This window comes from Pelophylax lessonae (assembly GCF_965119305.1).
Source record: "Pelophylax lessonae genome assembly, chromosome: 13".
NCBI classification, from domain to species: domain Eukaryota; kingdom Metazoa; phylum Chordata; class Amphibia; order Anura; family Ranidae; genus Pelophylax; species Pelophylax lessonae.
The window spans coordinates 154,598,948-154,613,496 of NC_138780.1; the positions used below are offsets into that span (position 1 = coordinate 154,598,948).

A 14,549-nucleotide genomic window follows, 5' to 3' on the forward strand; every position below is an offset into this window, starting at 1 on the left:
AAAATCGCGTGACTTTTAGGTCACGTAAGTGTTAAAGGGGCCTTATTCTCTAAGGCTGGCCATACACTATACAATTTTCTCGATCAATTTTCCTTTAGATTTACCAAAACCATATAATATGAGGTCAAACCTAAATACTTTCAATTTGAATGGAATCAGGTTGGCCCTTGCACTTCACAGTTCAAGGTAAATCTAAAGGAAATTGAACAAGAAAATTGTATAGTGTATGGCCAGCCTAAGACGTAGACTTCAGGGGAGAGTCACAGCCTTTGACTGGCAGAAATCCGCCCACATCATGTTATGACAATTTATATGACAATTTAAAAACTTTTGATATGAATTATTTTTACTCTGTCTTCCTAAAGGCAATTTTTGAAAATGTGACCAGCAGCAGAGAACTAGAAGCTCCTCCTGCTTATTTTTCCCTGCAGACTGGCTGGGAAAGATCTGGGTCATGTGACAGCTTTATATTAGGGGAAAAAAATTATTATTATTTATTTTATTTTTTTAAATTAAAAATTAGTGCCATCATCCATATACAGAAATAGAAGGAACAATGTAAATTAAATGTGCTTAGTATCACTTTAACTGTCACATTTGCTGGGGTTGCTGACATCCCATCCAAGATGGCGGTGGCCAGCAGTCTACACAATGGGGGTAAATGATAAGCATGCAATACTTCAAATGCACTTATAATTCGGTAGGTTAATGTTGAAATAAATGGTTTGGTGAGACAGCATTTTTAACTGTTTCTTTTTCACTAGAAAAACCTGTGCCCATACATTTGCCCATATAATGGGTGTAATGGTCAGGGGTTCAAAAACCTTTTGGCAATATAATGTACCTATTTACTATCCAATTGTCATTTCTTCTATCAATCAGAAACTCATATGAAATAAGACTTAGTTGTAACGCCATGTATGAATTAAATAATGCAAGTATCAGGATATTTTATTCTATTGAACCAAGAGATGGAAGTCAATGAAAGGAGAAATAGCTGGGTGTCATTGGTGCCTTGGGGGTCTTCCAGGTGTTGGGAAAGTTGTGACATAATGGCGTAACTGTGTGCCACCACAGTAGCAAGCTGCGCTTCACGCACCATCTGCTGCCCTTACAACCCATATTGTGCTCTACCTACCATTTGTAATATATAAACGCTTACCTTTTTTGTATTTTTTTCTTTGTGTTTCAGATATAACTCTACTGTGCTGCTAAAGGTTTTAATTCGGCATCTTGGTGCGAGTTGTCGACCGAGAAATATTGCCGTCATTATGAATGAAGTAGCGATTGTAAAAGAAGGTTGGCTTCACAAACGAGGTAAGACATCAACTCCTAGTGTACTGACAATGTATTCTATGGTATAAAAGGTGCAATCCAATGCTAGTAAGATCCCAGATCCTTGTGCAGATTAGGAAAGAAGGAAGATTCTGATTGGTTGTTTTTAGCCACTGCAATTAAAGGCATGGTATATATTCCTACTTGCACTCTGTGTTGTATAAAGCCTCGTACACACGCACCGATTGTTGGCCGTAAATTTTCGGCCAACGTCCGATCGGCCGATTGTCGGCTTGTTAGTATGATGCTTCCGACAACCAACTGCGACTTTTCGGCCGAACAAAATCTGGTGTGCATGCTATAAAATTTTTGTTGGCCGTCAACAGAACGGCCGATTGTTTGTCAGTCAGTACAGATTTCGGCAGACAAAAATCAGATGAGCAACACTGGGCATGCTCAGAGAAGAAAAAACACGCGGAAAGTAAACCATCACATGACATCACTTCTGAAGTTGGTTGTTGTTGGCCGAAAAAATTTGTGTGCAGTCTAGAGCACATTTCAACCAACACAACAACACTGGACAAAAGTCGGCCGATCGGTCGGCCAAAAATCGGTGCGTGTGTACGAGGCTTAAGATGTGCATTGGTCCTGTAGTTTCATGGTGTCATTTGTTGTACACATAGCCTATATAAGAGTAAATCTTTACCTTTCCTGTGTCAGCAGTCTGTTTGTGTTGCAACACGGAACATTTTGGCATGGCACTGCACAGGTTAATGCATGACCTCTGCAGTGTGAGACCTGACACTTCCCATGAAGAAACTATATATCCCGCAATCCATAGGTCAGGCTAGGCCTGGTGCAGGTGTGAGTCAAACTGTAATTAGATCTGATACAGACAAAACCAGACGGCGTATTCAGACACACAGACCTCATGCATGCAGAGTTTCATCACACTAGTACTCCCATATTTGTGATGCAATAGCGGGAATGGCCAGGCATTCATTGGGCATTGTGTGATCTGGAACAGGAAGTATTCTTGTTTCAAGGGTGCATAGGGACAGGCTAGCTGCAACAATACATGGGGAACAAATCGCTCATGACACTACAAACTGCAGGGCACAGCATGTGAGCCTGTCATTACAGGGTAAAGCAAACAAAGCACACTGGGAATATATTTACACTAACACCTAATTAGAACCTTGAAAACATTTGAGAGTGCATTGCGTGTATGTGTGTATATATATATATATGTGTGTGTGTGTGTGTGTGTTTATATGTGTATATATATATATATATATATATATATATATATATATATATATATATATATATATATATATATATATATATATTGTATATAATCTCCTCCTCTGTGGTACCAAACCTAATAGAAATATAACCCAATATGCTGTATTAAAAAAAAAAAAAAAAAACCTTTATATATATATATATATATATATATATATATATATATATATATATATATATATATATATATATATATATATATATAATTAATAAAGAATGTTCACATGGGTTCTGCTGTATTTTGCTGACTTAAGTCTCCATTCACACCTGAGTGTATCGTTTTTCTGAGCGTTTTTCAGGCATTTTTTGCAGTTGTTGGGAGGAAGGCATTGACATCTGCCAAAGAAGCTCATGTATTTTTTGAGCTTCAGGCGACAAAGCGCTCAGATGGGAACAGGGGCCATTGAAATGAATGGGATTTTGCTTGTTGGGCATTTTGGGACTTCAAAGATGAGTGTTTTACGTGCTGAAAAGCTCCGTACTCGTAGGCTTATATAATAGGCAAAAGTCATTAAGGGGGGTTTACAACCTCTCTAAGTGGTTACCTCTGCTTTGTGGGTGCAGCACCCCTGCAGAGGAGATTTTTAGGTTTCCTGAAGTTGGGCTTTAAATTTTTCTGTGTCCAGCTTTATATGATAACAATGTGCCTGCATGAGCGTGTTTTGCATGTGGTTTTATTTTGTGTAAACTGCCAAAATGCTGAGTTAAATTTATCAAGCAGAAGTAACCCCTGAACCTGATTGCTGAGAAACGAGCTCCAGCGGGCTCAGAGCTGTTTATTCACACTGTAAAAATAGAAGGCTGGCCCGGATGTCACAAGATGTTACTACCATTTTTTTTTTTTTTTTTTTTAAAGTGGAAGACTCGTGTAATGCAAACAAGGGTTGTACTTTTGGCAACCCAAACTAGTGGTAGGTCTGGGCCTTGATTTGGCCAGTTGTCATTAAGTAGTGGCATACAGGCTCTCTGTAATTCTAGTAACCTTTAACCATCTCTTATGCCTCGTACACACGATCAGATAATCAGACGACTCATCGTTTGCATTCTGTTGCATGATACTAATATCGAATTCAACAATGCGTACTAAACGTATGATATATATTTTTCCGTACGATTGTGGGAACAATTCCTGGTTGCGTAGCTATGTATCGGATAGTGCAAAACAAAAACAATGGCAGCCAGGCTTTTTCCAGGTTATTTTCGGGTTTCTGATCATGTGTGGTCTTTGTCTATTGATTTGCAGCGAACGCATACTGTACTGATTACACGATTGTTGTTCGCTAGGCTATCGTACAACAAATGTTTTCGTTGTTGTCCCTTTGGATTTTGTTGGATGAAATGTGGTGATCGGCTGTCGAAAGTTGTGTACTAACGATCAGATTATCGTGCGATCAATTCTAAAGCGTTTTTTGTTTTGTTCGATTATCTGATGGTGTGTATGAGGCATTAAACTTCCCTGTGGGCTGTTTGTCAGTGACTGTACAATCCAGTTGTATCTCCATATAGTGGAATGCAGATAGTGCTGACTACTTCGTTGTCTTACCTGTCCGAGCAGCTATGTCCAAACTATGGCCCTCCAGCTGTTCAGGAACTACAATTCCCATCATGCCTAGTTATGTCTCTGAATTTCAGAGATTTACAATGCCTCATGGGAATTGCAGTTCCTGAACAGCTGGAGGGCCAAAGTTTGGACACCCTTGCCTGTTGGTGATGATCTATTGGGAATGTGGCCTTTCTGTGGTCTATATAGTGGGCAGTCGTCCCTCCCCCCCCCCACCACCGGTCCGATTTTTCTGCACTTTTCATAGCACATTTTCAGACTCCTAGTAATATATTTTTATTACTATTTATTATTACTAATTATTATTCTTACATGCTAATTAGGCCTCATGCACATCAGATAGATATATATATTATAATAATCATCTTTTTTTTTTTTATTTCTTTCCCTTCCCTGGACGCCTTTGCTCCAAGGAAGGAAAACGCAGCCAAAGTTGCATTTTCTTTACCTATTAGAATGCATTAACACACAAACCCACGAACGCTCATAAATGTGCTAGCATTAATGATATTAGGGTTGCGCTGATACCGGTGTCCTTGCCCATACCAAGTATTTTCACGAGTACTAATGCATTCTATAAATGAAGATGAATAAATGATTGAAGAGCTGCTTTAAGCGCCAGGGGGTGGAGCTAAAATTGGGGGCGTGGCCTGGCTGGTATTGCCACATACCGGTACATCCCTATAGCGGACTTGCTGTGATGTGCGGCTCCAGGGATTCGTTTTTCTTCACTCCATAAATTCGCCTGACCGCACATGCAGTATATATTCAAAGGGACGCCGGCCTTTACACCCACGTGAACTTTAATGGCAACCCATTCTTAGTCCGTAGGGTTCAATATTGAGTTGGCCCACCCTTTGCAGCTATAACAGCTTCATCTCCTCTGGGAAGGCTGTACACAAGGTTTAGGAGTGTGTCTATGACCATTCTTCCAGAAGAGCAGGCACTGATGTTGGATGAGAAGGCCTGGTCTCCGGTGCTTCCATCAACACCCAGTCTTCGTTCCGTGTTTTCGCATCTCCGGTCACTTGGTTGGCCAGGCTGATGTGACATCACTCGCAGCATGCAGATCAGGCCGTGAATATGGTCGGAGTGGCTCAGATCACATTACCTGCTGACAGGCAGGGGGGACATGGATGACAGACGAGAATTCTAGGGTCTCTTCTCTTACAATAAGCCTGCCTGTCAGCAGATTTGAACAATTCGGACTTTACTAGCACTTTTAATCCTACTTGTCAGTGGTTGATCGCTAAAGATTAGAATGAACCTGTCCCTTTTTACCAGACCCAACGGTGCAGAGAAGGCGGGTGGGAATGACCGCTCAGACATGTTGGCACATGCTGTCCTCACAGCTGAGGAATTCTTTCATCCTTCTGCCTCCACTTCATTCATAGTTTCCTCTGCTGTGGGTTATGGCGGTAAACCTTCCCCTGCACTCACCCGTTACTCCAGGACAGTGTTACAAATGACTTGCACTTCTAGAACTATGCATGACACAATTTCCTGTTTTTGTTGAACTGTTTATAGCTTCACATATGAAGGAAGCCCCAAGATGAACACATTTCCAGAAATTATGCAGCCGTGGAAAAGACATTTACAGTAAAATAGCATTTTTTTTTAAAGGCGTGGATTTTTTTAACTCCTCAATGTAATCCTATTTATAGTGAGCAGTGTCCTCAGCGCTTGCAGTTGTTTAATAAAACAATTCCAGGCATGGTATTAAAAATCCAGTCCAGGTTCCAGAGAACCTCACAGGGTCACTGGGAGTGTATTTCCTGAAGTCTGTGCTTTTGAAAGGTCCTCTCCCTGCTGCTGTATCACCAATCCTATTTACACTTCTAATTAGGATTGAATCCAAATAGTGGCTAAAAAAAAATAAAAAATAATACATTTTAAACTTTTTTTTACATTGTGAACAACAGTGAGTGAGGTTGCCTTCCATAGTACAATATAGTACTTTGTAGCGCTGTGCCGAAACCGAAAATGCAGGATGTACTTGGCTGAAAACCGAAAAATTACAGTTTTTAAAAAAATATACTTTTTATATATATACAGTATCTTACAAAAGTGAGTACACCCTTCACATTTTTGTAAATATTTTATTATGTCTTTTCATGTGACGACACTGAAGAAATGACACTTTGCTACAATGTAAAGTAGTGAGTGTACAGCTTGTATAACAGTGCAAATTTGCTGTCCCCTCAAAATAACTCAACACACAGCCATTAATGTCTAATCCGCTGGCAACAGAAGTGAGTACAGCCCTAAGTGAAAATGTCCAAATTAGGCCCAAGTGTCAATATTTTGCATGGTCACCATTATTTTTCAGCACTGCCTTAACCCTCTTGGACATGGAGTTCACCAGAGCTTCACAGGTTACCACTGGAGTCCTCTTCCACTCCTCCATGATGACATCATGGAACTGGTGATTGTTAGAGACCTTGCCGTCCTCCACCTTCCATTTGAGGATGCCTCACAGATGCTCAATAGGGTTTAGGTCTGGAGACATGCTTGACCAGTCCATCACCTTTTCCCTCAGCTTCTTTACTAAGGCAGTGGTCATCTTGGAGGTGTGTTTGGGGTCATTATCATGTTGGAATACTGCCCTGCGGCCCAGTCTCCGAAGGGAAGGGATCATGCTCTGCTTCAGTATGTCACAGTACATGTTGGCATTCATTGTTCCCTCAATGAGCTGTAGTTCCCCAGTGCCCGCAGCACTCATGCAGCTCCAGACCATGACACTCCCACCACCATGCTTGACTGTAGGCAAGACACACTTGTCTTTGTACTCTTCACCTGGTTGCCCCCACACATGCTTGACACCATCTGAACCAAATACTTTATCTTGGTCTTGTCAGACCACAGGGCATGGTTCCAGTAATGCATGTCCTTAGTCTGCTTGTCTTCAGTAAACTGTTTGCGGGCTTTCTTGTGCATCATCTTTAGAAGAGGCTTCCTTCTGGGACGACAGCCATGCAGACCAATTTGATGCAGTGTGTGGCGTATGGTCTGAGCACCGACAGGCTGACTTCCCCCCCACCCCTTCAACCTCTGCAGCAATGCTGGCAGCATTCATACGTCTATTTCCCAAAGACAACCTCTGGATATGACGCTGAGCATGTGCACTCAACTTCTTTGGTCGACCATGGCGAGGCCTGTTCTGAGTGGAACCTGTCCTGTTATACTGTTGTATGGTCTTGGCCCCTGTGCTGCAGCTCAATTACAGGGTCTTGGCAATCTTCTTAAAGCCTAGGCCATCTTCATGTAGAGCAACAATTCTTTTTTTTTTTTTTTTTTTTTTTTTTTTCAGACCCTCAGAGAGCTCTTTGCCATGAGGTGCCATGTTGAACTTCCAGTGACCAGTATGAGAGAGTGAGAGCGATAACACCAAATTTACCACACCTGCTCCCCATTCACACCTGAGACCTTGTAACACTAACGAGTCACAGGGAAAATGGCTAATTGGGCCCAATTTGGACATTTTCACTTAGGGGTGTACTCACTTTTGTTGCCAGCGGTTTAGACATCAACGGCTGTCTGTTGAGTTATTTTTACAAAAATGTGAGGGTTGTACTCCCTTTTGTGAGATACTGTAATTGTATTTGACTTTTTTTTTAATATCAATTTAAATGAAAATTAATTTATTGTCAGCCATTATTGGCAACTTTTAGCGCAAGAAAAGCTCAAGAAAAACGTATTCCTTTAAAATTATATGTGAATTCTATATGAAGTTTGTCTTCACACTGGTCCATTGCGCTTCCGTTGTGTTAAAAATCCTGCTTGCTGCATTTTTAGTCAGTTAAAAAAAAATGCACCAAAAACGCTCCTCTCCGTTGAAATGCATTGAGAATTGACTCATTAATGCACTTGTTATGTTTTTGATGTGGTTTTTGAGTCACATGACCTATGAAAAACAAACCAGAAGCACAGTAAAATCGTGGTAAACTTGCGTCAAAATCAGCACGGTAACCATTATCGGCACCTTTTTCTCTTGTTGGCAAAATTTTCGCCCGATATGTTTCAGTGGCCGAAATCTCGGTGCATCTCTCGTACTTTGTAGTGCATTTTCACATATTCAGACTTTTTACTATTTACCTTGAAGTATTTTTATTACCTTTTTTTTTTTTTTTTTTTTTTTTCCTTAAAGTGTTACTAAACACACAACCATAAAATCAGTCTGTATATGCAGTAAAGCAGGGGTCTTTAAACTACGGCCCTCCAGTTGTCCAGGAACTACAACTCCCATCATGCCTAGTCATGTCTGTGAATGTCAGTTTTACAATGCCTCATGGGATGTGTAGTTCCACAACAGCTGGAGGGCTGTAGTTTTAAGACCCCTGCAGTAAAGCATGCTTCTTATATTCTGTGGAACCTAAGGGGTTAATCCTCTGCATTGTGTAAAGGCTGTTAGATCCTGTCTCCTCTGATCCTTCCTTTCTTCCCCTGTCCCCAATCTATCTACTGATAGTACATAGCCTTGGGGGCACTCTGCACATGCTCAGTTCGGTGTGTATTGCTAGAGAGTTTTCTTTTTCTTTGGCCCTGTGCTGATCACATCTCCCATCAGCACTGTCCAGACAGAGGGTTAAGGGTCATGCAGCCTCATAGGACAGTCAAAGCAGAATGAAAACTCCTCCTATAAGCTTTAACCAGGCACTGATAGAAGTTGCAAGACTGTTTATATACTGCTGATGAGAAAAGGTATTCTAGCTTTTTATGTTTACTAAAATAATTGGATTTCCATGTTCTGTGTACTGTAGGAGACCAGATATAGTGAATGCAGGATTCTGGGTTTAGTAACACTTTAAATCTAGAGATTTGTAGATTTCCCACTAGAAGGGCAGTAAATAAATACTAATCTTTTGCTAAATGCTCCACTGCAGATAATGTTATTTTCAATAATGTTCATAAATAATAATAATGTTAATAATAATAATAATAATGATAATGTTCATAAAGTCACTTTCCAGCTACAGGTGCTTGCTCTCCATGCAGTTCATCATCTCCTTTAACATTCAAGCATTATAAAGGGAAGAGAAATGCACTCCAGAATGAAAGCTGCTGTTAAAACGTTAGTAAATCCATCTGATGCCCCAACGCGTTTCGCTCAGCAATGGGCTTATTTGTAGAATGGGGGGGTTACAAGGTTGCAGAGCATTTATACTTGTACATTGATCCTGCACACTTGCGAAGCCTGCATTGCATTGCACCTGCGATCAGTGGACCATGGGGGGCAATATCAGGCTTTCAGGTGGGGAACTGTAGGAAGTGGCAATGGATTACAAGTGGCAAACCACACAGCGGCGACAAATTTGAAAGTGACAGCTGCTGCAGGGGAAGAACCTTAAATTCAGGTGTAATATGGTGAAAAAGATGGAGTTAGCTTTTAACACCTTGTCGCTAAGCACCCGCAAATATGCGACCTCTCGGGGGGTGGGCTTTGTCGCTGAGCGGCTGCATATTTGCGTGCAAAAACAGCTGTGCCAAGGGTGCCCGCCCTGTGCACTCACTGCAGTCACTGGTTGCTAGCGGAAAACTCCTGATAGCTCCTTGTAATCGGTAGCTTTTTGATCATGTGACAGCCAGTCACGGCGGTCACATGATCATAAACCCTGCCCCGCCTACCGACATCTTAAGCCCCTTAAAGGGCCGGGAGATGCTGGCGCCAAGGGGTGAATTCTAAACCACAGTTATTTAGCTCTGGTTCACACCAGTGTGGCTTTGAAATCGTACTACTTCCGCGCAATTTTAAAGCTGCCCTGGATTCCCTGAAATTTTTTATTTTTTTTTTCGATCGCGACTTCATTTAACAGAAGTCCATGCAAGTCACAATGAAATCGCAAAAAATAGTAGTAATAGTAGTGCAGGAGCCTTTTTCAAAGCTGCTTCGGCTTGTCACATCGATTTTTGAACTGTTAAATCGCATGACAAATCTCACTGGTGAACCAGGGCTTAGAGTTATGTTTCTTGTCATCCCCACTCTATGAATAAGCTTGTTGCTGAGTGAAATGCGTTGGAGGTTCGAGTGATCTTGCCTTTTTGCAAACTTTTTTTCATTCTGGCACACAACTTCACCTTCCTTCACATTGCTTGAATACAATTATTTTTCCTAACAATATAACCACTAATATAAGATAAGCTGCTTAGCGACTTCTAGACTTTTATTGTAAGAAGGAATAGTTGGGCACAACCATTGTTAGCACTGCAAGGCAGGAGGGAGAGTCTTTAACCACAGGCTGACCACAATATGTATATATACCGTATTTATCGGCGTATAACACACATTGGCGTATAACACGCACCTACATTTTAAGAGGGAAATTTCAGGAAAAAAGCTGAAATTTTAAAATAAACCACTTTTGAACTCAGAACATTTTTTATTAATCAAATGCAGCCTCGCCAGCGCAGTTCCCACGAATGCAGCCTCGCCAGCGCAGTGCCCACGAATGCAGCCTCGCCAGCGCAGTGCATACGAATGCAGCCTCGCCAGCGCAGTGCATACGAATGCAGCCTCGCCAGCGCAGTGTCCACGAATGCAACCTCGCCAGTGCAGTGCCCACAAATGCAACCTCGCCAGCGCAGTGTCCATTAATGCAACCTCGCCAGCGCAGTGTCCATTAATTCAGCCTCGCCAGCGCAGTGTCCATTAATTCAGCCTCGCCAGCGCAGTGTCCATTAATGCAGCCTCGCCAGTGCCATTGACACTATCTGAATCAATTTTAAAAAAGGCCGTCAAGCAGCGCCAAGAGGTAGAAAGGGGCGGGCAGGGCCGAGGAGAAGGGAGGACGAGCTACCGATGTCATCGGAAGTCCCGGCGCCTATGATAGACGTCGCATGTCTCGGCATAGGAGGCGAGACTTCCGATAACAGCTCGTTCTTCCTTCTCCTCGGCCCCACCCCCTTCTACTTCTTGGCGCTGCTTCCTGGCCTCTTTTTTTTTTTTTTTTTTTTTTATCGGCGCATAACACGCACTGTTGCTTTTTTCCTCCGTTTTTAGGAGGAAAAAGTGCATGTTATACGCCGATAAATATGGTACATTGCGGTTTGCAATAGCCCCGGTATATAGTTTTTTTTTTTTTTTTTTCTTTTTATAGCAGGCGGCCTTTTTTCTTATGAAAGCGTTCTGAGAAGCTCATAAGCCATTGGAACGCTTTCAGATGCGGCAGGAGGGGACCTCCCCCTCCCCACTCCCGCCTCTAGCTGGTGTTTCTCAGGCCTACTGTTTACGCCAGTTCACCTGAGAAATGATCAGACAGTGCCGCCGCCTGGTCACACAGGTGATAAATAAGTACGTCCACTTTGATCTCCTCTATGGCCTTGGAGGACTGGAGCAATGCAATGACATAATTTCCGGTCCAGGCTTGAAGTAAACATTTTTTTTTTTTTTTTTTTACCCCCAATCTCTTCGTGAAGAGGTTCCGTCCTCATTATTTCTATAACAAGGGATGTTTACGTTAAAAGTAATAAAAAAAAAAAAAATAGTGTAAAAATAGAAATAAGAAAAGAGAAAAAAAAAAAAAAATGAAGGCTCCCCATCCCTCCCTGCTTGCCCGCAGAAGTAAACACATACATAAGTCGTGCACGCAAATCAGTATTTGCACCACTTGAGGTATCGCCACAAATGTTATAGCGAGAGAAATAATTCTAGTGCTAGACCTCCTCTGTAACCTGTAAAGGCGTTTAAATAATCGCTTGTGGAGATATTTAAGTACTGTAGTGTGCAATTTTAAAGCATGACCTGTTGGGTATATGTGTACTCAGCGTAACATCATATTTCACATTTTACAAAAAAGTTGGGGTAAATGTTGTGTTTTTTTTTTTTTCAATAAAGTTTTTTTTTTTTTTACAAAAACAATTGCGTTTGCAAACCCGCTACGCAAATACTGTGTTGCATAAAAAATCAATTGCCATTTTATTCTCTGACTCTGACTCTGGTAAAAAAAAAAAAAAAAAGTACAATGTTTGGGATTTCCAGCAAAGAATACTGGTTTAAACTTGTAAACAAAAAGTGCCAGAAAACGCTTGGTCTTAAAGTGGTTAATGAGAAAATATGGCTGCCCACATGTAAAGATGAACATAACTTTTTATGTTCACCATTTCCATTTTATGTATATATGTGTAGTGGTGGCGCCTGCTCTCTGCCTGTAATTGCACTCGAAGGCCCCTTTCACACACTCGACGGAGTCCGTTTTTCTCAGCGGGGGATGGAAAATAGGGTTTCCATCCATCCAGATTTGACGGATTGGATCGGATGTCAGCGGACATGTCTCCGCTGACATCCAATGCCCCATAGAGATGCATGGGGGGACCGTTCAGATCCGCCAAAAAAACAGACAGGCGGATCTGAACGGTCCGCCTGTGTGAAAGAGCCCTAAGGCTCCGTTTACACCTGAGCGTAATGTTTTTCATGCGTTTCTTTTTTTTTTTTTTTTTTGGGGGGGGGGGGGGGGGGGCTTTTACAGACATTTTTTCTGGCGTTTTTTTCTGGCTTTTTTTCAGGTGTTTTTTTGCAGGTGTTTGGAGGCAGGCATTGACATCTAACAAAAACGCTGGTAATCATCCAAAAAAGAAGCTCGTGTACTTTTCTGAGCTTCAGGCGTTTTGCTTCAGGAGACAAAATGCTCCGATGTGAACAGGGGCCATTGAAATGAATGGGATTTTGCTTGTTGGGTGTTTGAGACTTTAGAGATGAGCGTTTTACAAGCTGAAATATGCTCAGGTGTCAACAGGGCCTTAGGCTCCATTCACACCTGAGCGTATTGTTTTCAGGCGTTTGGGATTCTTTTCAAGCGTTTTTTTTTTTTTCAGGCTTTTTTGAGGCTTTTTTTTTTTTGCCTTTTTTCTGAGTTTTTTTCAGGCATTTTTTGTAGGTGTTTGGAGGCAGGCATTGACATCTAACAAAAATGCTGATAATCAGCCAAAAAAGAAGCTCATGTACTTTTTTGAGCTTCAGGCGTTTTGCTTCAGGAGAGAAAACGCTCAGATGTGAACAGGGGCCATTGAAATTAATTGGATTTTGCTTGTTGGGCGTTCTGAGACTTCAGAGATGAGCGTTTTATGAGCTGAAATCCGCTCAGGTGTGAACAGGGCCTTAAGTCTTGTGGCTTTGTCTCTGGGGTCTCTAAGCTGTCCAGGTAGACGAGGGGAACATCACTAAATCTTAGTGTTTCTACTGTATAATTGCTCAGGTGGATTAAAAATGCAAACAAACTTTACATCTGGCACCTAATTTTTGACACTTTTTTTTTTCTTCCCTCTACAATTGTGGTGGACGTGAATGTTCACATGTTCTGCATGGCTTCTCCACCAGTCAGTGCTTGCTGTAGTTGCCCTTTAGGAAACCTCTGTGATGATCATGTGTTTTTGGTTACGTCTGTTGCCACTCTGCAATGACGCAGCAATTTGTTATCACACGAGATTCTGTGCATCCACTCTACAATGACGACAAAATCTTCCACAATTTGTGGTGTACGTGATCATTGAGTAAAATGTTTTAAGCGATAGTAAAACCTGTTCATTCCAAAATTCAAAAATAAGTCTAATCCCAACTGCCTGGCTGTTATGGTGATTCAGAAGCTTCGGTACCTCCAAAGTAACTGACCCAGAACAAAGAATAATCTGCATGCTCTTATGTTGGGTCAGTGATTTAGAAACTATTGAATTATAAAGTTAGCCAGGTGCTCAGCATTTTCAGGAGGTCAGCAATGATATCCTCCCTAAATATTTGTAGGACAGATATCCTTTAAAGAGGTTGTACACCAAGAATTTTTTTTTTCCTCTTCTTTACAACCTGAAAGAGAAACCCATAATGAGCTAGTATGCATCGCATACTAGCTCATTATGAAATACTTACCTTAGAACGAGCCCCCGCCGTGCCGTCCGCTTACCTGTAGGACGGGCGACATGTATAGTCGCCCGTCTTCCGGGATCGCGGCATCCGGCCATCTGATTGGCCGGAGCCGCGGTGACGTCACTCCCGCGCACGCGCGCGGGAGCCGACGGTCACGGCACGGGGCTCTGAAGGAACGGCACGATCTGCCGTTCCTTCAGAGCGCATGCGCCAGTGACGTCACTGGCTGCATTAAAGGTAAATATCTCCTAAACGGTACATGTTTAGGAGATATTTACAGTACCTATAGGTAAGCCTTAATATAGGCTTACCGATAGGTACAACTTCCTGAGGAGGGTTTACTTCCTCTTTAAGGCTCTATGAACACAGGACTTTTTCTTTCCTCCCCTGGACACCTTTTTTTGCTCCCGGCAGTAAAAGGCACCTTAAAAAAAAAAAAAAAAAAAACTGCCTAAGGCTCCTTTCACACTATCCGTCCCTTGGACGGATTCCGTTTTTTCTCAGCGGGGGATTGAGCAGCCGATCCCCCGCTGAGCAGGAGGATGACAGCTGTGT

General features: G+C 42.0%; 1 protein-coding gene across 2 annotated transcripts in view; it reads left to right on the top strand.

The window, feature by feature from the left end:
- The window catches only part of AKT1 (AKT serine/threonine kinase 1), a 237,600-nt gene that overhangs the window by 42,064 nt on the left and 180,987 nt on the right, over positions 1 to 14,549 (top strand). For both annotated transcript variants that reach the window (XM_082275278.1, XM_082275277.1), the window contains exon 2: positions 1,193 to 1,317. In XM_082275278.1, the coding sequence (XP_082131404.1) occupies positions 1,272 to 1,317 (46 nt within the window). In that variant the 5' untranslated portion in view covers positions 1,193 to 1,271. The remainder of the gene's footprint in view (positions 1 to 1,192; positions 1,318 to 14,549) is intronic.